Below are 24,171 nucleotides of genomic sequence, written 5' to 3'. Positions count from 1 at the left end.
AATTTTGGTACCTAAACTAAAAAGTTATTGAAATTTAGTAGTTAAAATCAATAGACCTTAAAAAATATTCTACAATTTTGTAGTTCAACTTTGCTTATTTAGGTTTTAATGAATCCTTATTTTTATTCAAAAAAGATATTCATTAAAAAGGTTCTAATCAAACTATAAATAATAAAGACTAAAACTGGTTGTCTGGCTATGTTGTCTTGCTTAGAATGTTAACAATTGAAATTTCAAGTTGTAACCATAGATTTCTTTGTTGTACAAAACGTTTAAGATAGCAAATAAGATCAAGTGTTTTTGTACACATTATATTATGTTCTTCATAATATTAATATATATTTTAATTTACCTACAAATATATTGAAGATCTAAAAGTCTTTTATATATGTTATTCAAAGAACCCCCTCTAAAGTAAATATCTGGATCCGCTACTGGGTGGGATACACGCGAGCGAGATTGATAGCTTACTATATATTGTTGTGCTAAATTTAAAAGGGGCTGAGGTGAGCAAAATCAGGATGCTATAACTTCACGGACACTGCCATCTCAGATTAACAAAATTCTGATTAACTGCAAGATTTTATGATGAAATATATAAAGTGCTTTTCTGAGATCAGGTGTTGCTGGAAATAAAACATTACAAGAGAGCAAAAAAATAATGGCAAACAAAAGACAAACTGGTATTTCCCTCTTATTTCATGAAAGGCAAGGTCAACATAGCAACAGAAGATACCATACCACTACCACTTCATACATTTGGAGGTGGCCAAAGTTTCCCAAATAACTCCTGAACACGGTTTGCTTGACTAGCGTACCCATCGAGTCCACTGGCCAGAAGCTCCACGGCTGCAGGTCCCATGGCTGATGCAAAGGTTAATTGGTCCCACTTAACAAGCTGGGCAACAGGAGAAAATTAATTAGTTAATAAATGTAGAACTAAAAACACTTTCATAATCTGTTCAAAATAGATTTCCACCAAAGAGGTCTATCAATTTGAACCAGTAACAATTAGACAGGCATCTAACTGATTTTTTTTGTTTTGTGTTTGGCAATCTAACTGATTTAAACTACCCCTAAACCCCAATAATGGCAATCACTGTTTGGTTTAGCATTGAGAAAATACTCTTGAAAGTATGAAATGCTTCTTATTCACCAATTTCACTTTTTCAGAAAGGCTATAATATAAGTGCTTGGTAGAATATTGGGGAATGAAAAGTTTTCCTCAAAGGAGAGAGCATATTTTCTGCATAGGATGGCCTAGGCCTATGCAATCCAACAATGCATCGAAGAAAATTTCCTCCTACATAAAACTACAAAGAATGCATATGCAATTACATATTCTCTTCAGCATGATAACTATAGTGTGCTACTGAAAGGTCTATGGTGGTACAACTATTAGGTGCTGGACAGGTGCTGTGTTGGCAATCTTTTGGGTGGTGTGGATGGAACGAGATAGGAGGATTTTCGAGGGAGATAGGGGGGAGGAGGTAGATCACTTGTGGGACAGACTTTGATATTTGGCTTCACTTTGGGCTTCGGTTTCTTCAGAGTTTAGATATAGCTCTTTCAATGCTATTTTTTTGGAATGGAATGCTGTTTTGCTTTAGTTTGATGTTCCTTTTCTATCTTATTGTAGCATGTTGATGTTTTCTGTTTGTTCGGCTTGTTAGAGATTTAAGTGGATGCCTTGTCCCCTATTTTGTAATCTCTATTTTTGTTTCAATAAAATATGTTTCCTATAAAATAAAAAAACTATTTGGTTTCTCATAATTTTAAAGCTATATGGTGCCTCAAAAAAATAGAGGCACTCATAATTTTACAACTATTTGGTTTCTCATATAGCTCCCTTTCATTCTTGTCACATGAAATAAAAGATCAAAATTCAAGTACCAACTACCAACAGCATTACACATAAAGTGCAGGTGAACATGTTAAGCTGAGTCATCTTTTTGCTTCCCGTATAATTATAGGAACTTTGAAATTGCATTTAGTGATTGTTTAAAGTTCTTTTTTTTTTTTTTTTTTTTTTTTTTTTTCCATTCACCACTACCCCAATAGGTTAAAATGAGAAACTCCTGATGCAGAAGAAAAGAGACTGACAACAGGAATAAAAACAGACCTCTTCTTCCTTGAAACTGTAGGTGGCAGCAGATTGTGGAGATAGCCTCCTGACAAAAGAGTATTTCTCTTCAGGAGTGGTGACCGATTCTTTGAGTGATTGCAATACCTTCAGTGGTGCAATGATATAGTCAACCCTGAACAAGTACCAAAAAGCATGAGCAGGAAGGTCATTGCCTAAGTTGATTTTTGTAAAAGCTTCCAGCTACACGTGATTTAGTTGAGTCATATATATTTACCCCAGGAGACTGAATAAATCCTGCTTATTCCGAACTGCTGCTGCCATCAACTTTGATTTATGTCCATATTTGTGGATGTAGTTATACGCCTTTGTCATCTGCAATGTCAAAACATGTCATCATATGGAAGCAGTTTTCTAGTCATTATCATCTTTCATTAAAGCATTCTTAGCAGACTTCAATGAGTGACAGGAAAAAAAAAAGTTACAATAAATGCTTTAGGCTCATTGCTAATGGTTGTGAGATTTTGGATATGAAACTATAACTGGAAAAATATGAAGTACAAACCAGTTTATATTTGGTAAGTATTCATGACTGAGATACATTACATGCCAATATCAAAATAGAGCGTGGCTTCCTTCAAGGACTACAACAAACAGCAACACATAATCACAAAACCACAAGATAAGAACTCTCCAACTTACCAAGGCTAACCCAGGGTCCTCTCCTCTCCTGAGAGCAGCTTTAATCTCAGGGTCACCAGAATGGTTGCGAGACCAATCCTGAATGATAAGCAAGACCTTTAACAATTAGAACTAATTGAAGTTAAATTCAAAAAATTCCATTATACAATTAGGATAGAAGATTACCCTAAGACGACCAACAAAAATCTGTATAACAGAAGCACCAGCTTGGGCTGCAGCTGCAGCTTGAGCAAAGCTGAAGCAAAATGACCAAACCATCAAATAAAGAATTAAAATGGAACTCGTCTGAGAAGGGCATTATGTAGATATAGTCATATAAGTACAAAGTGGAGGGGGGGAGGGGATTTCTTTAAAATGTATCCTCCATTAGAACTGTATACAATCATGCTGTTATAGAAGTTTCTATAGCATCGAGGACAAAAGCTTTCAGTCATGAATCAGTAACAAAATCACTTGATTTTCTCTTTATTTTTTATTTTTATTTTTTATAATACAATAAGGTTATTTTTCAAACTGGTGCTTACACCAGTTAATGACAAGAACCTTACCTGTAAACGAATGTCAAATGTGTCTGTATGCCCTCAGATTCCAGTAATCTTGAAGCCTCTATTCCCTGAATAGAAAACCAACAAGTAGTAGGCAACAAAAGATGAGATCAATCAATGCACCTTATTGTATCAATTCGAACAGAGAATTTTCGGATCACCACTACAGACATACTTTTATCTGACACTTACTTGCCAAGTTGAAGGAATTTTGAACAACAACCGCTCAGTAGGAACATCAACTCCATTGTACAACTTCAGCAAATCATGCACCTGCATATTTGATAAACCAATTTTATCGGATGTAATAAAAAATAAGATCAAATAATCCAGTGGCATCAGAGTGCAAAGGATATTTAGGCAAACAATTTGGCACTTAAAAAAATGAAGTACACAACCATAAGAAAATGCAACAAAATTTCAGTATCTCTTTCTCTCGCGCATTTTATGTATCTAAATACTTTTGGAGAGTCTCAATTTGAGCAAAAGAGTGTTCTGAAATGTCGACAAAGTCACCTAGTTAATAATATCAAATTTATGCATATTATTGGAGTTGTGGAACTTTAATGCAAAACTATTACACCAGTTATGACAGGCACAGCACAATCAAATGAAAAAATGACAACAGTTGTCAAAATTATCATTTACAAACGTCATAAAACTGCTACCAAAAAAAAAAAAAACCAAGAATGAGCTAAATGAAATAGCAACCAACAAATTAACGCAGTAGAACTACAAAGAAGAAACCAATACCTTCGTGATAATTCCATGTGTGTCATAAGCAAGACGTGCATCTACCTCAGTAGACACTCGTCCAGGGACTAGTTTTGCCAAATCAGCACCAACATTCACTAAAGCCTACACACCAAAAACTTAATTCTGAACCATATGATCAATATATCCATTTCTTCTGATTAAGATACAAATAAACAAACCTTGTTAGAGAAACATGACAACCTCAATTCAGAGTCTTCATGCTTATTACACTCTGAATCCGCCAACGCCATATCCACAGCATTCTACACCAAGGAAAAACGAATTAGAAAACACTACATGTCTTCTGTCCTGTATTGAACTTTAGAGTCCAAAGGAATATTATTTTTTGTTTATTTTCAAAATTTTATTTTTTATTTTTTATTTTCCCAAGAGGAGATTGAATGCTTACTCTAAATATGGTATCAGGTAGACCACATATACCTAAGAGTAGAGCTGAGCTCACTGTAGCAGCAGTTGGAGGAAATCTGTTTACAAATCATCAGAACATGGGAACCAATTATCAAAAATAGATTGATCTGATCTGATCAATTATCAAAGACAAGCATTTCAAAAAAAAAAAAATCTGATTCATAAGTAATGTATAAAAGAAGAAATATAACATATTTATCAAATTTCAAATTCCACATTTTTCTGAGTTAAATAAACGAATGAATGAAAAATATATGCACCTCTCGAAGTCATCGAAAATGACGGTGTCTGGAACGATCTCACTGAAGCTAGAGACGGCGTCCAATTCAGTTGTCGAACCTGAAAATCCAATGTATCGAAGAAATAGAGTGTAAAAATATAGAATATTAAAAAATAAATAAAAACAGTGAGCGGCGAGCAGTGAGGACTGAGGAGTGACCAGTGTCGAGAGTGGAAGCGCGAATGAGAGGAAAGGATCGGTGGAAGCTGAAGGGTAAATTGGAAGGTGTGGATCCATTAGAGAACCTGAGCCTTCTTCCCTGCGGTGAATGAATGAATGCCAAGTGTAAATCATAGTTTACACTTTGTAAGAAAACTGAGTCAGAGTGAGAGTGAGGGTGTGTGTGTACCTGGAAAGAGGACACAGCTGAGGATGGCGGAGATTGCAAAGAGACTGATGACATTTTCTCGCTTCACACAGAAAACCAGTTGGAGTTGTTGCAGCTTATTTCGGTGGACCAAGGGTACACTTGTTTTATACATCACTCTCAATTTTCATTTTAAACCACGTTAGTGTTTTTTTTAGAAATATTTTTATTTATCCATGTTAGATTTAATATACTAAGAGAGAAACTTCCCTGCAATAGATATAACTGATTTGATATCTCAACCCAATAACATACATGATGATACTTATACTTTTATACTTCATCACATAATACTTTTTTTCAATTTTAATGCATAATATATTTCTCCGAATGTCAAATCAATTCATATTAAGTTTTTCTCTATTAGAAATTTTTCAATAGAACTGTCGTGTGTGCCACGTTTCTTGTACAACTTTTAATCACAAATTCACATATATGCTTATTTAGGAATTTCTCTTCAATATGATTTTACTAAAGGGAATTGTGGTTTACATCCCAAAAGTAGTTTTTGCATTCTTGATATGGAAGTCCAATTACCATTTTTGTACTTTATTAATAATTTTTTTGGAGATTTAGAATTCAGTCTATTTTATGAGTTTTTTTAGATTAAGTCGGTAGTAATTTAGGGTTTTTAATTAAATTCTTTTTTTTTTACGACTTTATGTTAGGTTTTAACTCCAAGATTTTAAACTTTAAAACCTAACATGCATCCTCTATAAAGTTTACTCTACACTCTAGGACTAGGAGGAGAAATATTCTTCAAATAGAGAGAAATATCTTTCAAATTGGGAAATGACTTTATTATGAATTAAAATAATTTTTTTATAAATTATTATAAATTAAAAAAAAATTTTATAAATTTTAAAACATTCCGATTTTTGTCTAAAAATTATTTTTTCTAAAGAATTTAAATCTAATTATCTATAATTTTTTTGATGGCAATATAAAAAGGTTTTCATGAGAAGTACGTCGGATAATGGATATGGATGAACTACTCATGAAGATATCAAGGTGGAATTGTTTAATGCATTTGGGGTTGAGGGTGACTAGTGGATTGGGACATGTTGTATTGGATTCTCCGCTAGCTAATTTTGTGAGGCAGTGAGCCTGTTTCATTGAGTACAAAGGACCTTTACCTAGCAGGAAGATGCGAAAAGTGCAGTGGGCCCATGAAAGCTTCAAGGGGTTGATCTTGGTCCTTTTAGTATTGGGCCTCAACTGTTCAAGGCCCAAAGGCTAACAATGGAATCCAACAAGGGCTCCAACCTCTGGCTAAACCTAGTTCTAAAGTTATCTTCTTCTGCTAATCTTCATTTTTTCCCTTTGCTAGATTCATTCAGATTGGTACTTCACCATTAATCTTTCTTTATGAGAGTCAAACTCTTTGTGCAAATGGTACACTCATGGTTTTTGTAATTTTGTAGTATGGTTTCGTCCAAATGAAGCATTAATTTAAGATTGTCAATGAACATCATCGATGTAATATAATTATGCCCCAATATTCAATACTGGCTGCATAATTAATTAGCAATGATTGAAGGTTTGGTAACATAATATGTTAATTATTTTTTGACACAATATTGCTCTATATTTTGGACTTAATTATTGTGGATTTAATAATTAAGGACCTAAGTAAACAACTTGCATATCTCACGATTCTCACCTACAACCCACCTCAAACTTCTATATCTGATTCTGGTCAATGGATGAGATGCAAAACCATAAAGCCTGAATTATATTCACTTTCAGAGCAAAGATGAGGAGCCTGTAAGTTTACAAAGTTCATAGGTAAACAAATAGATCTCTCTCTCTCTCTCTCTCTCTCTCTCTCTCTCTCTCTCTCTCTCTCACAGATTTGAACAATGTCTTTCTGGATATATAATTTAATAAACTCAACAGGAACTGGGAGAACATAATGAGACCATCCATCTTGGGAAAAAAGGACATTTTATAAGCCAAAAGACATGAAATAAAGTACAAGATAACTGAGAAGCTTTCTGAACTGAGGATTTGTAAATATAATGCCAGCCTCTTTAATTTAACAGCCTTGAGTTATTGAAGAGTACAAAACTTAAAAACTAAACATGCCCCTATATATGCAAAACACTAAGTGCTCTTCTCTTAGATAGATAGCCTTTTAATTTTCTTCTTCCTGCTCCTTCCATCTCACCAAGGACTTGAGGAACTCCATCACCTGCACAAAATTTCAATGGTACGTTTCAGTTATATCACAATAGTAGCCAAAATCAAATGAATATAATTACTCATGCCCTGCATGAATGAGTGAGATTAAACCTCTGATGGGTCCCTGAGAGAGTAGAAGGCACTGGTTTCTTTTGGAACTGGAGATACAAGAATTCCATATCCTCGCTTCTTCTTCTTCAAGACCTGAATGAATGTATACATGGAGTTTCATATAACTCAGCTGTCTTTTGTACCACACACTATAGGAATGTTACAAAATCTTTAGCAGTAAAATGTAGTTATGGAATTTCATATCACCTTGAAGGCATCTTCATCACTCCTATCATCACCAATATAAATTGGGAGGACATCAGCCCTACCATTTAGCCCTGCAACATTTGTACAATTATTTGAGATCAAAACCTTGTACCAATATAGTGAGTATGTGCCATTTGAGTGAGAGAGAGAGAGAGAGAGAGTAATTCCCTACCAAGAGATTCAAGCAGAAATTCAACAGCTTTTCCCTTGTTCCAGTTAATAACAGGGCGGACCTCTAAAACCTGACATACACACAAGCAAAACCAAGTCCAAAATTCTATATCAGATGAAAGAGTTTTGACATATGAGTGCAAATACTAAAATCATTGTCAATAAAATCACCTTCCGCCCATGAGTTAATCGTAAACGAGGGTAGTCCTTTAGAATATCATGAACACATTGTGCAATTGTAGACCAATTCTGAAGTCAGAGGAGAGGCCAAAAATGAACAAACAGGTAAGCCAAACTCTTATAGATAATAATATAAGATACTTATGCTACAACCAACAACTAAATTCTTACCTTCTCATCTACATTACGGTAGTGTACAGAGGCACAAAACTTGTGATTTTCAACTTTTGTGCCTTTGATTTCTTTAGTATTTTCAACGAGGGTTCTAAAAACCTGCATAAAACGATTCACAGTTAATTTTCTGATCTGAAGCTTCTAAACATTATTATTATGGATCATATATTATCTATCAAACACGAAACAATTAGTCACCTCGTCGATCATAGGCAAAAACTCCCTAGCAGGCTGGAAGAGATTTGCCTCCTTACCCTATCATGCCAAGATAGAGAACATCAGCAGTTGAGTTTGGCAGAGAAGACTAACAACGAAATTGAGATCTCAATAACAAAATTTTAGAAGGGTATAAAGTACTTGTAAAGTACTTATAGAATTTTCTTGTCATATTACCTGTTGGTCAGTAGATTTCACACAGTTTGGAAGGCCATCGGACACTGTATTACCTGTTCCCATTATGTCCATTCCATGACTACCAGCATAATAAAGTTCTGTTAGTCCTACCAAATCATATACCTGGAACAAATGCACTCACTGATCAGACTCTAATGGCATCCAAATGACGACGATTCAAGGAACTAATGGACAAGATGAAATGAAACATTGAGTCAAATAAAAAATAAAAAACCAAAAGCTCTAGCTACCTTATCACGGCTTCTTCCAGTAATGATTGCAGTTGGAAAATACTTTGCAACATTACTTACAGCAGAACGCATCTGACAACAATTTCTTTGATTTCAGAGCCAGAAGAAAAACAAAATTGAAATTCTGAAGCATACAATAGGACAGGATTCTTACAGCACTAGACAATATTGCACAATCAGGGTCATCAACTATCGGCGAAAGAGTCCCATCATAATCTAGAAACACTGCTATCTTCTTGTTCCTGGCATAGTTTGAAATGCGCTCAAAAGAATGGAGTGCAGATGGATACTTAAGCTGCACCATAGAAAGAGTTAAGTTCGAAAAGCAAACAGAACATATGGCCAATTCCAAAAAAAACAAATAAGTATAGAGCACAGTAGTTGAAGGAGAAGCAAAAATACCATCCAGGAGCAGTAAGCATTATCAGCATTATCAGCGTCATCTGAAGTAACCTCGACATTGAATTCCTTATTGAGCTTCTTTCGGGGAGGTGAAGAGGACTTCATGGCATCCAGCCAACCATTGGACCAAACATCATCGAGCTTTCCTGGCTTTCTCCTTGGAATTTTAATATACTTTCCAGATAATGGTGCTCCATTCTGTGAGTATGGCAACAAACTAGAATGGATGCCTAGTCTTGACTTACTTATGGGTGCAGGATCAGTGAGAACAGGAGCAGGATGATTCGACTTCAACTCCATCGGATCCAGATTGATTGTGAAGGAAGTATTTGATTGTAAAAATATAAATCAAAGTGTAGTGTTTGATATGAAAGGCACTCTATCTGTCAAAAACAACAGACTATGCTCCTAAACCAAGATACCTCTACCCGACTCGTTTGTCTATGAAAAACCACCTCTTTAACGTTTTCTTGTCACTGCTGTTGGGTGAGCAGTCCATTAAGCAAAGACTTCCTCAAAACTGTTGATGACATCAAAGCATCAAATGGAAAGATAAAATACAAATAGCTTCAGAACAACAATGTGCAAACACAACACAGTAAGTGTTCAAAGTCACACCTTCTCATATCCAGAACAACACTGTATTCATAGAAGGCAGCCGAACATTCTTCGTAACAAGGATCTTTGAGAAAGGATGTTTAATTATGTGGCTTTCAAATAACAGCAAGTTGTACCAAACTCTGCCTGCAGAACAAGAAATGTGGGTAAATATTGGTGTATGCAGCACTAGAGCTTGTTTAGGAGGTGTTTATATATAACAAAAATTTCCATATGCACATGACATTTTGGTTTCAACTACATAACTTGCAGTTACTTTACTGATAAGCACCCAAATCACTCCTGAAACTAATTTCTTAGAAAGCAAACATTCAAAAACTATTGTGTGTCTAAGAATTGCAGGAACAAGAGTTAGAAGGGGAGATAATTTATAAGCAATGTAGTAAAAAGACTAATCCTATAGGACTTATTAGATCCATATAAATTGACAGAAAACACAAAGTCAAACTATCATTTGACAACTATTGAAATTTACATATGGGGACACAGTGACAAGTTAATTAATACATAGATTCCTTTCATTCATATAATTAGACATAGTTAAATAAATTGTCACCAAGGATTTAGGTATAGTCTGCCTAAATTTTGAGTTTTAAATCATGTTGGACAAAGACAATAATTAATGCCTGTGTTAGCCCATCTTTCAAAGACCCCACCAATGAATTCTAGTCATGTTGTAAACAATATTGTCAATGAAATTGCACAAAATTGAATGAATAGAAGTTGATATTTCAACAGTACAAGTAACAACTGTTTAATTCACTCTCACCACCTTCTACGTGCATCTTTCTGAACTTACCCTATTATATTGATATGTATTTTAAAATTATTTGTAGTTTTAACAACGAAATTTTATTCTCCCACTGACATTACATGTGCTGGTTGCTGCATTTAATTTCTTTCAATAATGAAATTCAATTTGCTAAAACTTATATAAAAAAAATGTCAGATATATGAAGACCAACAATTTTCTAAAGCTAACAGAATCATCTCTCAAAATCTGCAGATCGACACCCAAAAATTAATAGATATAGAAAAAAAAAAAAAAAATAGAATAGGAAAGCATGTAATATAGGAACCCAAGTTTTATCTTCTCTTGTACTCTGGTAGAAATATCTATAAAATAACAATTGAGAAAAATCAACCAAATTACACTTCCTTTTGAAACAATACAAAATGAAAAAAAAAAAAAAAAAAGCATTAAAAATGAATCATATGCAATCAGGTATTGACATAATACAGACCAATATATTTTGAACATCAAAACTAGCTCTTAAAATACTAGAAATATATATATAGATAAATAAATCAATAAAATATGCAGTTTAATTGAAATGTTTATAACCAATAGATTATTAAATTCTAACCATATATGTGTATTTTATGTATCTATGATATATGATATTATCTTCTTATCTACAGGACACACGGTGGTGTCATATTTCTCTTATTTTTGTCTAGTAGTTACCTTATAGAAACAAATATAAATTGGACTCGCAAATTTGTCCAATAGCCCAAGCACTAAATGAAGCATTATCACTATACATATAAACAAAAGTTCATCTATATAAAGTGTAACTCATATTATGGACCAAGATGTGATTAAAATGTAGGACCTTCATAGTTCATGATGCAGTGCATGAAATTAAAATTAGAGTGTCTTTATCACTATTCATAGCCACTCAATTTAGTGACCTAAGTGAAAATATTATGAAATAATAATTTTTTTTTTTTCAAAAATTGAAGATTTACCTTTTTTGCACGAAAAAAATATCATTATACCGACAATGAAAAACATATAATTATATTTCTCCGTGCAAAAAGAGTTAGTTTTCTGATTTTTGGAAGAAAAAAAAATGGGTTTTTTGTTGTGGGTTATTTCATGAAAAGAAAAGGCTTGAAATGAAGAGGAAAAAAGAGATCGATCTCCTACAAGTAGATCTAAGAACTCATCACCTTCAAAACAGCTCAAATTTATAAACAAATATAAAATAATTTCCCGTGCTGACAAGACACCACAACTACCAAAACGAACATAAAATTCAACCCCCACCAGAAAAAAATAATAATAATAAAATTAAATTAAAAATTAGCTTTCTGAAGCTATCACAAAGGCCAAGGAAACAGTGAATTGGACCCAGAAAAAACATGAAAAAAACAAAAAATAGATAAATAAATAAATAAGCAAAAGAACCCCATTGAAAAATTGGACCCAGAAAAAGCAAATATAGAGCCTCTCTCATTCAAAGTCCCTGGGGCTTTTCATTTATATGCTGCATCAAGAAAGTGATTAAGACACACGTTGTGAAATATCAACATCTTTCTTCCCTTAGGTTCATAGCAACCGACAGAATACAAATTCGTACTAAATTAAAGTTAAATACACATATGGGCTGTCAAGTCATTTTCTTTAATATATATACACACACTAAGAAATCTTATTGTTCAAAACAAAGAAAAAAAAACATGAAAATTGTGCATAATTGCATATACATCACCATATATAATATATACAAGTGACTTCAAGTTGAGTATTCGAATGCTGGTCATCCAGTGCACGAAACGTATGAATGTTCACACCTGAAGGTTTTCGTATATATAAATGAATATGGTCCGAAAACCAAGTATCTAAATGTTGACGGGCCAAAAAAAAATGTTGACAGGCAAGATGAATATATATATATATATATAATGGTCCCGAAACCAACCCCATACATGTCATGAATTTTAACAGCAACAAAACTGACATCAAAAGCTCCGTCATAAGCCATGAAAAGCTCTCTGAATTGCCATATATGTAAAACCAATTATAAAGCGAAACGCTTTTTAATCATAAATGGCAAAAATCGAGCAACTTTTTTCTGAAAGATCTGGGGACAAAAGAATTTGAAAGACGTACTGCCGGAAAATATCGATTTTCTCGTGATTTCAATTCATCCAAACAGCATTTGAATTTACCTGAGAAACGTGGACTCCAGTTTTTTCCTACGAACCAAACAGGGGAAAAGCGATCTATAGAGTGCCGATTGAGAACGACGACGTACGGTGAGACCTGGAAGCGAAATCAAGAGAGCGACATAAACAAGAGCATTGAACGTAGAGATGAAAATCGGAACGGGAATTTTACGTGAAAAAGCGAAGAGAGAAGGAGCGAGAGAGGTGAACGAAGAATAATGGTCACCTCGGGAAGAGAAAGGTAGCTGGAAAACCCTAAAAATGGCGGAGGAGGGAGACGCAAAGATACGGACTATATGTAACAGAAAAGAGAGAGAATGGGTACGAAGAATCTCAAAGGCGGAAGGTTTGGGTATTTATAGCGTTTTTCAGAGCCCAACATATCAACAACAACCACAGGTCCATAGGGGGGGGGGAATAGACAACGACGTGTTTAACAAGGAAACTTTATATATTTTTGGTTGTTGAATTAGGAAACACCACACCAAATTATTTACCATAATACTTTTTGCTTTTCTTTAAGTAACTAATTAATTAATTAATTGAAAATTACACAATCAATAAAAAAACAGTCGGTTGAGCATATGTGTGTGATTCCTATTTGTTTTGTTTCAACTTTGAAGGAGTGGGAAGGGGAACGTACTCATGTGTGTATGTGTGACTTTAGAGTAGGCGGGATCAGGCATGGTTACGGAGTAACGTATATAGGTGATGCATATGGCGATATATCGAAATGTCGTTACCTGTAAATGTATACATCTGACATGATTGCGTGTCAGTCTAACCGTATGGCGATCGGTGAGATTGATAGCTAGATTTCTCACACTAGTCCCTTTTCATGCACATCGACAATCTTCTGAAGTAAATTTGTTTTGTTGATCGAGTGTGTTTGTACGTACGCTACATATTTCACTCAAAGGTGCTCCCAAATATGTGTGGTGCGCGCTAGGGTACGTAACCGCAATGTTGTTATACTATGTGAACGCATACATGTGACATGGTTACGCGCGTGTTGGGCTAACTGTCATGTGAGCGGCGAGTTTGATAGATTAATTTCATCAATGAATCTCTTTACAAGCACACTGACAATCTCCTGAAATAAATTTTTTCTGTTGGTCATGTGAATTATATAAATGTTATATATTTCACCCACAAGTCCTTTCCATTTTATGTATGACATTACAGTAACTAAAATGCATGTGGTAATTGGAAACATATACATATGAGTAGTTAATGTTGAGTTACCAAATATCACTATATAGGAACTGGTTATGTGTCAGTTTAACCGTTACGCGAGCGGCAAACTTGATAAATGCACATCACAATTGTCCTGAAACAATTTTTTTTTTCTTAATCATACATTTACCCTGTATATATGTGTACGTTACATATAAAACTCGAAATGAGTATTAAAATACCTTTTGTAAAAACACATTATTTATACAATTATTATTAAGAAAAACACTAGCACGTACACACAACTTCTGATACCACATTCAACCAACTTAACTTCTGTTCCTGAATGCCAATCATTTTATTGCTCGGGCTACTGGTATACCTAATTAATAATTAAATAAGTCTCTATTTTTTAATTATTTCTTTTCCTAATAAGATTTCAGCACCTAAAAACTTTTTATTTTTGTTAGAAACATGCATTTATTTTTTAATGTAAAATATATCTTTTATAAGTAATTCAATAATTTACTACCATATTTACGTGCAACATATATATATATATATGTCAATGGTGGTCATACATATCATTTACTATTCCTTTATTCCTTTATTTGCCTTTTCTTTTCCACTAAGTAAAAGAGCATTATCCAAAGACTGTCTTTTCTTCCTATAGCTTTTTCATTATGCAATTTCTATATATTTTCCCAATAAAAATATATATTCTTAGAAACAAAGAAAATATAGATATACATTTTATTTTATTCTCTCTATACAAATTTCCTCATTTTTTTTTATTTAGAAAAAAGATGAATCGAACTTAAGACCTCTTTTAATATTGAGAAGTGAAATATCACTTAACTGCAAGCTATATATATAGTTGTTCCCTCACATTGTTTTTAACGTACATTCCGATGCTCTTCTTTAATAGAAAATTAATCACATGAAAATATGAATCTTGGATCATATCAATTAAATTAAAGTTGCAATTCTAACTATAATTAATAACATATAGAAACAAAAATTCAATACCATGAATAATAAATAAACACAAATAAATTAACAGAAATTTAAATTTCACATATAATTACAAGGGGAAAAGGGTACGCAGTGCTAAAAACATCAATTTTTAATTAGAAAATTTATACTTGAATCATGTTAAATTTATAATGCTTGTAGTTTCAATGACCAAGAGCATTTATTCATTCGTTCAAGATTCAAAATTTATATCTCACACTTCGCTATAATTTTCATATAACTTCACATTTATTTTTTTATGGTGATCGTCGGGGTTATTTTCAATAATATTATTTAGTGATAAAATTTGGAAAAAATAGGTTCATTAATTTTAACTACTAAATTTCAATAACTTTTTAGTTTAGGTACCAAAATTAAATAGCATTTTAGATTAAGTACTAGTTGAAAAGTCAAACAAAATAATAAAATAAAAGGTATTAGAATTTACAAATATTACATCACATGCCACTATAATAAAAAAATAAAAATAATATTACATCACAAATATTACATTAATTTATAGTATATTGTATTAAAAAAAAATCAATCCAGTCACAACTTAACTGTGACTGTCTTGGTAAATTGAAAGAGACAACTTACACCACTTATATAATATGTATTATTTTGAGTAAAAGTATTGTTTTGACCTCTATTTATACTATATTATAGTATAATTTCTCTAAAAAAAATTTAATTAAGTCACAACTTAATTATGATTGTCTCACAACTTAGATGTGACTGTCGTTCAGTCACAACTAAATTTGAAGTTGTGAGTGTCGTACAGTCATAACTAAATGTGAAATTGATCACTACATTAGCAAATTTTAAAGATAATATAAAAGCCTCAAGGACAATTTTGTTAAAACCTTATAAATTTTAACTAACATCCATCATATGTGGGGCAAAGGACAAAAAAGTCAAATAAAAAAAGTTCAAATAAAAAAGGACATGTTTGTGACCTAATTTTAAAAACTAGATTTAAATTTACTAATTCAATTGAAATATTATATGGTTTTCATGCTATACCAAAAAATTATTAAAATTTGATATTTAATCTTAATTTTCTAAGAAAAAATTTGGTAAAAAAAGTGAAAAATATAGTAGGAACAAAAAAACAAAAAAGTACACGTGTTGAGAGAAGGAGTTGGGAGAGTGTCACGTGAAGAAGGACTCAGAAAGTGGCTTGGCTCTTTCCTCCAGTGGGCGGCGTTGCACCGAAACTAATTGCGCCAAAAAGCTGACTCACTTTTTTCACAGCTGGAGGACCCGCGCGAAGCTCGTGCGAGGGGTCACGTGGCCCACGGTCCGACCTGTCAAATTGCGTTGTTGCTCTGACTGAGTCTATAAAGAGTGGGACCCTCCTAAATTGCAAAGATACTTTTTTTTTTCTTTTGTGCTTTTTACTTTTTTAGGCAAAAATGCTGAAAATGGGAAAAGAAAGAAAAAAAAAAAAAAATATATATATATATATATATATATATATTAAAGTGAAGGAGGGATGGGGGCCGTGGGGGTTGCGGGGTACTATCGGGATTCTCATTTTTGATGTCCAATAGCGAAATGCGTTTTTTCGGCGATCACGATGGAATATTCTACAATTGTGTAAATTGTAATTCAATTTTATTTCATTTATGGTTTCTATCTTTTTTTTTTTTTTTTTTAAAGTAAATTATTAGAAAGAAGTTTCTATGAGAAGATAACGCCAAATAACACACTCCACTTCCCCCTAACAAAACTCTCGCATTTACCTATTGGGAAATAAATCAAGTTTATGTCTTTGATCATATGTAGCTTGAGTATTAGCTAACCTTAACCAAGCCTATTTAGTTAATTATATCAAATGAAATGAATAGATAATGACTCGACTTATGCATTAATTATGCCATATATCGTATTCACCTGCATATGTTAATATATGTGACGTACTAAAATGTCGTTATTTGTAAATGTATACATTTGATGTGATTAATGTGTCAATTTAATTGTCAAGCAGCCAGTGAGATTGATAGATTTTGCTCCCAAGTTCATTTTCATCCACACTAACAGTCTCTTAGAATAAATATATGTTGTCGATCATTGTGTGTATTTATAAGTATGTTCTATATTTTACCCACAAGTCCTTTAAATATATGTGTGGCACTAGAGTAATTGAAATCATGTATGAAGCATAAATTTTTTTTCTTCGGAAAATTGATATGCTATACTGATAGAATTAGAGCATACAATCCAAAACCAATTGGTAATAGGTAGAGAGGCCCAAGACTTATAAGCACATATGCTAAGCTCTAGTTTTCCTATGTGGGACATTGCTCCACATTATTCTCAACACGCCCCCGCACGTGTGGCGAGATTTTAAGCCTTACACGTGAACAAATTATATTGGGTGACGTAGGAGCACGTGTAGCCGTTGGGCTTTACACACGGATAACCTGGCTCTAATACCATGATAGAATTAGAGCATCTAACCCAAAATCAATTGACAATGGGTGGAGAGCTTAGCATATGTACTTATAAGTCTTGGGTCTCTCCACCCATTGCCAATTGGGTTTAAGTTAGATGCTCTAATTCTATCATGTACTATGAATATATCCCTAATATTTTTCTTTATCACATATTGAAATTGAAGTTTATAAACGTTTAAGTTTTTTAAAGGTTTAAGGTTTTAGATTTAGACGCTGAAAGATTAAACATGCACTAAATCTAAACCTTCAAAAATCCAAAATCCAAACACTAAACAAACAATAAATAAAATAGCTGTGATTTTCACGCAATCGTGATTGGATTTGTAAAAAAAATTTGTGCCAATCACGATGACGTTTTGGTCAAAGTTCAAAAAAGTTTTTTACTTGTACCCAAACTTTTTAACTAACATAATAATTTAATGATTAAAATGAAAAAAATTTGAATTTAGTATTTAACCTTAACTAGTCCAATTGTTAAATCATAACAAAGGTCATTTGTTTTTATTTTCTTTTCAAAATGTACATTTTGATCTGGCAATTTAGTGAAGTTGATTTAAAAGGCATAGGGAGAATGAAACACTATTTATAAATGATGTAACTATGGGATGATTTTTTTAGCTTTTTTTTTTTTTTTAATTTGAATTGGGAATATTTTAATTAATTAACTTGAGACCTCTCCAATAAGATAGAGAGAAATACTACTAAACCAATAATTAGTTAGATTGGTTTCTCTACCTTTAAAAAGGCAAAGAATGACAATGTTTAAAAAGTAAATAGCAAATGGGAGTATGTTACATAATACATGTTGGATATTTAGTAGTATCATTAATTAATGCTGAACTCAAAAAATTTAAAAATATTTTATATTTATGCTTGCATGGCTAAGTACACGGTGTTGACTGTTGAGAATGAGTTCCTCCACGAAGTTAACCTTTCAACTTGTTGAGAAGGCAAGAGCCAAATAAAATTGGGTGAGATTTTCTTTTTTAATAGATGTAACAAAGAAAACTATTGAGTTGCTTTCAATGGTTTTTTGCTTTATATATAGCCTAAATGCGATCATGTAGAATATTTTTACCGGTGGAATTACAAAATTCGTCCAGGTGGATGAATCATAACAATACTAGAATATGCCATGTATTTTGGAATTGATTTGTGTCTAGATACAATGTAATGCTCTGAATTTGAACTGACTACATACAGTGAATATATAATAAAACTTATTTTTTTAATAATAAAAAATACAAATTTGTGTATTTTTAGTATTATATTTGAGCAATTTAACTAGAAAAATTAACTAAAATTAGATTTCAAATCTCATATGGAAAATAGATTGAGCCTTAGCTGTAAGGGATACTAAATTTGTATAGAATAATGCTATATTTACCACATAAGGTGGTACGAAATTATGATATAAAAATGTGGGATGTCTAGCACTACTGTAATGATGTAATAATGAAAAATTAAGTGTAAATATACAAAACTAAAGTCTGATCGAAAATCTTCACCTTCCACTTTATTAAATTAAGAGCAATCCTAGGTATCCAAATTTTATATCTCAAATTTGGGTTCCAAATCATGTATCAATGTCATTTATTCATTTATTTTAAAAAATGTAAAACACTAACATGTGTAATAATGACACATCATTATTGTTAAATCAATGTAAAATCACCACCCTCTAATAGGGCTAGGCACAAACCCAAACGGCACGCCAAATCGGCGGTTCAAATTGAATCGGGTTTGACCTAAATACTCGGTTGGGCCCAAAATTTGTTAGGTATGTTTTGGTTTGGGCCTTCTTCTGCCCATTAACAACATGGCCCACCTAGGGATGGCAACGGGGCGGGTTCGGAGCGGGTTTGCCAATACCATACCCGCCTCGCCAGATAATCGGGTCCTCATCAGGGGTATTCGGGGCCCCTATTATTTTTAATTTTTTTTTTATTAATAACATATGAAATTAATATAAATATATAATATAATAGATGAAATACATTAAAATTCACCATATTATATTACAATAACACTAAATCATAAAGAAAACACTATTAAATTTTAAAGACATGCAACAAAAATTAAGATAATAAATTAAAATATAATTGTATAATATAATATTGTATTAAACGAGTATACGGGGGACGAGGACGGGGATGGTATTACCATACCCGCTTAATCGGGGCGGGTCCCCACGGGGATTTTCGAGGGTGGGGAATTTTTCCATCCCTAGGCCTACCCGACCTCTCTCTCTCTCTCTCTCTCTCTCTCTCTCTCTCTCTCGAGTTTTCTCTCTTTTCTCCTTTAATCCTCACAGTGACCTCATCTTCTTCTCCTCTCTCCTCTCTCTTATATGCTTTCTCCTCTCTCTAATTTGCTCTCTCCTCTCTTCGATATGCTTTCTCATCTCTTCTCTCTTCGATCTCCTTTCTTCTCGCGTACACACCTCTCCGATCTCATCTCCAATCTTCAGTCTAGTGCAACAATAGGTGCTGCGGCGACTCGCTATGATGGAAGAGAATCAGGTGGGGACTTGCTAACGACGACTCGCTAGTCAGATTCGGAAAATGATTGGTCCAAAGAGCATAAAAGTGATGATTTTGAGGTGAAAACTAATTGGATTTTGTGGCGGAGAGAGACAAATAAAAGTTTGATATCAATTTACAATATAGGAGGCTATTTTCGCACTCCAATTTTCCCACCTACACTCCTCTTCTTTTTTTAATATATTTTTACATATTTTTATTAATTGAAGTCTCAAATTTACCCTTATACATTTTTCCTAAACAACATCTTCTTTACAAAACAATTTCGTTTCCATTGTCTACCTCTTTCTCTCATCTAAATCCCCAACCCATTCACACTCGATGCTTAATTGATTCGATACTAGGGCAAGCACCATCTCAAAAGCTTCCCATTTAATCCTATTATCTCATTCATTCCCACCAAACTTGTTGCGCAATTTTATTAGTTGAAGTGGGAGCATATATTACATAACAGTACTTATGCTGTATATCCCACACTATGTTCCAAATAGGTCAAGCTCTTATGGATACCCGTTGCTAGTTGATGACCGGTTTTAGTTTTACATTCTCAAAGCCAAAACGATGTGAGAGCCTCTTAGATCGATCTTTAGAAAACATTGAATGATGCTCAGATAAGTGTGAATAGCAATTTTTTTCACTTTCCTTTTAGTGGGTCCTTGCTTCCTTTATTGTGAGTCTCATAATCTCATTCAATTAAACCCCCCAATGAAAATTGTCATATTACAATATTCATTTGCTAGCTTGTATTTGTATGCTTAAGAACTTATGACTACCAAGTTCTTTGGTGAGTTTATCTCAGTAGAGTAAAATTTGGGTGTAAATTGCGTTGGGATCTGGAAGAAAGAAAGAGGCAAAGGACGGAAATAAAAAGTTTTGTGAAGAAGATAAAGTCGTTTAGGAAAAAAAAAAAAGTGTAAGGGTAAACTTGAGACTTCAACTAATAAAAATATATAAAAAATAAAAGAGTGCATGTGAAGAAAAGTAGAGTGTAAAAATATTCTCCGTCCAATATAACATGTTAATTAGACTATTTAGTAAGAGAAAACTTCCTAAGTAAGTTTGAGTTTTAAAGTAGTAAACAAAGGATGGATGCACATTATAGGGTAGGGGGTCGGGCAACCCCCCAAATGGCGGAGCATGAAGCCACCAAGCTCTGGACGGAGCACCGGCGACCTCTGAAGATGTGGGATGGCAACCCCCTAGGCCGAGCAAATAGGAAAAAAAAAAACCAAATCACCAAATAGGTAATTTACAATATTATGATGTTAGTGTCACACCCAATAATTTTATAATTACGTACATAGCTCATGTACGTTTGTATAAAGTTAAGGCTATGTCATTTTCATCTCGATTTAAAAGAAACAGAAAGGGTAGGTAAAGGTCGGAACTTCATGACTATTTAGCTGTGCCAACCGAACATTCATGTGGTGACGTACCAATAACAGATCAATTTACCTACCCGAACGTACGACAAGTGTAAGCAATTAGGATACAACCTGTATTGCAAATCCTAATTGGTTTAAGAAATTGTTAGCAAAACAAAGAACCCAAAAAATAAAAACCATTTGCTTGCCATCGTTGTCAGAGAAAAGCAGGGAAAGTGTCCACATTTGGACTCCAATTATTGGCAGGGAAAAGGACAACTACGTACTTTCAATGTTTCAATGCTTGAGCTAACACAACATGTGCTAGCCTTTCTTTTTTAATTTTATTTAATTAAGTGGATATTTCTTTATGCTAATACGTTCTCTTCTAGTGCATATGAAGAGATTAGTATTTTCCATAATATCAAATAAATTACTTGGTGGGTGCTGATTAGATCTTGTTGCCCACATGACTGGCATTAAATTTGCGAGAATGTTTGCATCCTAGATTTACAAACAATAAAATTTTGTCCTGAAAAAATAAAAATTGGTCTTCTTTGGGTTTGGCGCGGGTAAACAACTAAAATTAATAAACAACTCAAGTTAAGCTTCAGAGCCAAATTAAGCATCAAGTTTAATCTCTCTCTTCTATTTGTAGAAAAAACTATTTTGCACACTGCACACATTTACATGCACATGCGCATATGGCGGCTGTCCAAATTAAGCTAATCGTATATATCGGTCTCAAACTCTGAAAACAAATCCGGTCAAGATTTAGCATTTCAACCCTAGCTAACTGATAAAAAAAATATATTATTGCTGTCAAAAATTGAAAAAAATATGTTGTGGTGGAAAAATTATAGGGTATAACTGATATACCATTATGTGGTATAACCAATCCAACATTTAAGGGTATTATTGGACAATGTGTTTATATTAGTAGGGTATAGTATTAATAACATCCACTCATATTATAACACATAGACTGATTATACTACATGTCAATATATCGATTATACAGAATAATTTCTCGTTGTGGTGTTACTAATCTACATGTAATAATATGAGTGAACGACTAATTTTAATAAATATAAACATATTATAATATAAGTAGATTAGTAACACCATGTGGAGGTGTTATGGTCATACTGAAAAAATACTTTAAAATATTTTTTATAGTTTTCACTCAACCATTTTATATCGTATGTATGCAGATTGTGAAGAAATATAAGTATTCAATATAAATTAATTGCATGACAATAGGCGAAAAAACATTAAGTCTTATATTTAGTTATGCAAGACTATACATTCCTAGTTTGAGGACTCTCAAAACTCTCCCTCACATGTGGCAGTGTGGCACCACTTAAGCCAAACACGCGAACAATTGTAGATGGCGTACGAGCACATGTGGCCGTCAGGCCTAACACGTGTATTGCGTGCTCTAACAACATGAAGAAATTGGAGCTAGTATCCAACGCAAAATTAAATTAATTGGCAATAAGTGAAGATGCCTTAAACATTATATATGTATATATTTATATTTATATAAAGCTTCATATTCTCAATGTGAGGTAATATGTAAATATTGATCATCACATGTAGACCACACATATGCGTCCTCAATCATTTGTTTATGTGCAAACCATATAATTACGTACGTGAGTGTCTTGAATGACTATTATGTGCTAATTAACCATATATCAACCTCGTGACCCAAAATCAAAATGAAACGTGAACCTCTTAAGTGTCAATGTGACATCTATCTACAAATCTTTGAACTATCAAGGTCGAGTGAAGGTAATTTTAAGTGAAGATCTCAAATTCTAAATGAAAATATATAATTATTAGTGGAGATCTTAAGCTAATTAATCAAATAAGAAAAGTTGAAAACAATCAATATGTTATATTCCCTTGGAAGAAAGTAAATATCAATTCAAATATTAGTAAATTAGAAAAATCCTCTTCAAATTCATATTTTCTACACTAATACCCATGATATTATTTTTTTCGTGTGTTAATCCCTTTGACCACTTGCCAACTCACCATTCTTTCTATTTTTAGATTTTGTTAATTAATATTTTTTAAATTTAAACTTTGTAAATTCCTTATATGCCCTCAATTATATTTAAGACATTTTTTCCTTAGTTAACATCTATATTTACTCTTTACAATTTTTTGTGCTTTAAATACTAATGCTACGTTGTTGGATATTTTTTTCAAATGTCAATCATGAATGCCCATACAAATAATTCTCATAAATAAATAATGAACCTAAATTTTTTTTCTATATAAATAATAAATATAATGAACACAATTCTAATGTACTAAATCATTAACAAATAAATTACCTACAACAATTAATGAACCTACATACAATTTTTTTTAGTAATAATAACCTACACAAATTAATAAGGCTTATTCATACCATTACCCCCTGTAAGATACACTTTTTTTCACTTTGCCCCCTGAAACTTAAATCCTCTCAGTTTGCCACCTGAACTTCACACAGTTATTGCAAAAGACCCTATGCCGTTAACTCTGTCAATTTTTCTGTTAAAAAAGCTGACGTGGCACTTATATGGCATGGGTGATACTCTTTTCTAGTTATGTAAGATCCATGTGGACAAAACAAATTATAAAAAATTGACATGGATCTTATTATTTTTTTTTTATTATTTTGTCCACATGGATCTTACATAGCTAAAAAAGGGTCCCACTCATGCCATATAGGTGCCACGTCAGCTATTTTAACGGAAAAATTGACAGAGTTGACGGCATATGATCTTTTGCAATAACTGTGTGAA

At 33.0% G+C, this 24,171-nt stretch overlaps 2 protein-coding genes across 2 annotated transcripts; both read right to left on the bottom strand.

Moving 5' to 3' along the window:
• Nucleotides 1–569: 569 nt before the first annotated feature.
• LOC147273828 (Aldolase superfamily protein) lies at nt 570–5,271 on the bottom strand. The gene is made up of 13 exons (XM_086257480.1): nt 5,145–5,271; nt 4,955–5,054; nt 4,776–4,854; nt 4,496–4,571; nt 4,266–4,349; nt 4,084–4,188; nt 3,523–3,603; nt 3,334–3,398; nt 2,951–3,020; nt 2,786–2,863; nt 2,361–2,458; nt 2,123–2,258; nt 570–898 (listed from the first exon to the last, which is right to left on the bottom strand). Exons 1-13 carry the CDS (start codon nt 5,196–5,198, stop codon nt 752–754), a joined length of 1,173 nt encoding a protein of 390 aa, XP_086113606.1. The 5' UTR covers nt 5,199–5,271; the 3' UTR covers nt 570–751.
• A 1,888-nt stretch (nt 5,272–7,159) lies between these two features.
• On the bottom strand, nt 7,160–13,114 carry TPPG (Haloacid dehalogenase-like hydrolase (HAD) superfamily protein). Its single transcript, XM_086255936.1, has 13 exons — nt 12,812–13,114; nt 9,854–9,979; nt 9,236–9,755; nt 8,988–9,128; nt 8,834–8,905; nt 8,583–8,705; nt 8,388–8,444; nt 8,187–8,288; nt 8,007–8,084; nt 7,837–7,906; nt 7,665–7,735; nt 7,458–7,550; nt 7,160–7,356 (listed from the first exon to the last, which is right to left on the bottom strand). The coding sequence occupies exons 3-13, from the start codon at nt 9,533–9,535 to the stop codon at nt 7,300–7,302; spliced, it is 1,164 nt and encodes a 387-aa protein (XP_086112062.1). The 5' UTR covers nt 9,536–9,755; nt 9,854–9,979; nt 12,812–13,114; the 3' UTR covers nt 7,160–7,299.
• Nucleotides 13,115–24,171: the final 11,057 nt, after the last annotated feature.

This window comes from Dryas octopetala, chromosome 9 (assembly GCF_963921425.1).
Source record: "Dryas octopetala chromosome 9, drDryOcto1.1, whole genome shotgun sequence".
Taxonomy (NCBI): domain Eukaryota; kingdom Viridiplantae; phylum Streptophyta; class Magnoliopsida; order Rosales; family Rosaceae; genus Dryas; species Dryas octopetala.
This window is presented reverse-complemented; position numbering and strand designations above follow the sequence as displayed.

Excerpts from the sequence above, each read along its gene's own strand:
- LOC147273828 (XM_086257480.1), bottom strand. The coding sequence starts at position 5,198 with ATGTCATCAGTCTCTTTGCAATCTCCGCCATCCTCAGCTGTGTCCTCT. Across the intron at positions 4,855-4,954 it reads CGCTTCCACTCTCGACACTG|GTTCGACAACTGAATTGGAC; the intron begins GTCACTCCTCAG and ends TTGGATTTTCAG. Across the intron at positions 2,864-2,950 it reads TTTTTGTTGGTCGTCTTAGG|GATTGGTCTCGCAACCATTC; the intron begins GTAATCTTCTAT and ends CTTATCATTCAG.
- TPPG (XM_086255936.1), bottom strand. The coding sequence starts at position 9,535 with ATGGAGTTGAAGTCGAATCATCCTGCTCCTGTTCTCACTGATCCTGCA. Across the intron at positions 8,085-8,186 it reads ACCGTAATGTAGATGAGAAG|AATTGGTCTACAATTGCACA; the intron begins GTAAGAATTTAG and ends CTCTGACTTCAG. Across the intron at positions 7,736-7,836 it reads ATTTCTGCTTGAATCTCTTG|GGCTAAATGGTAGGGCTGAT; the intron begins GTAGGGAATTAC and ends CAAATGTTGCAG.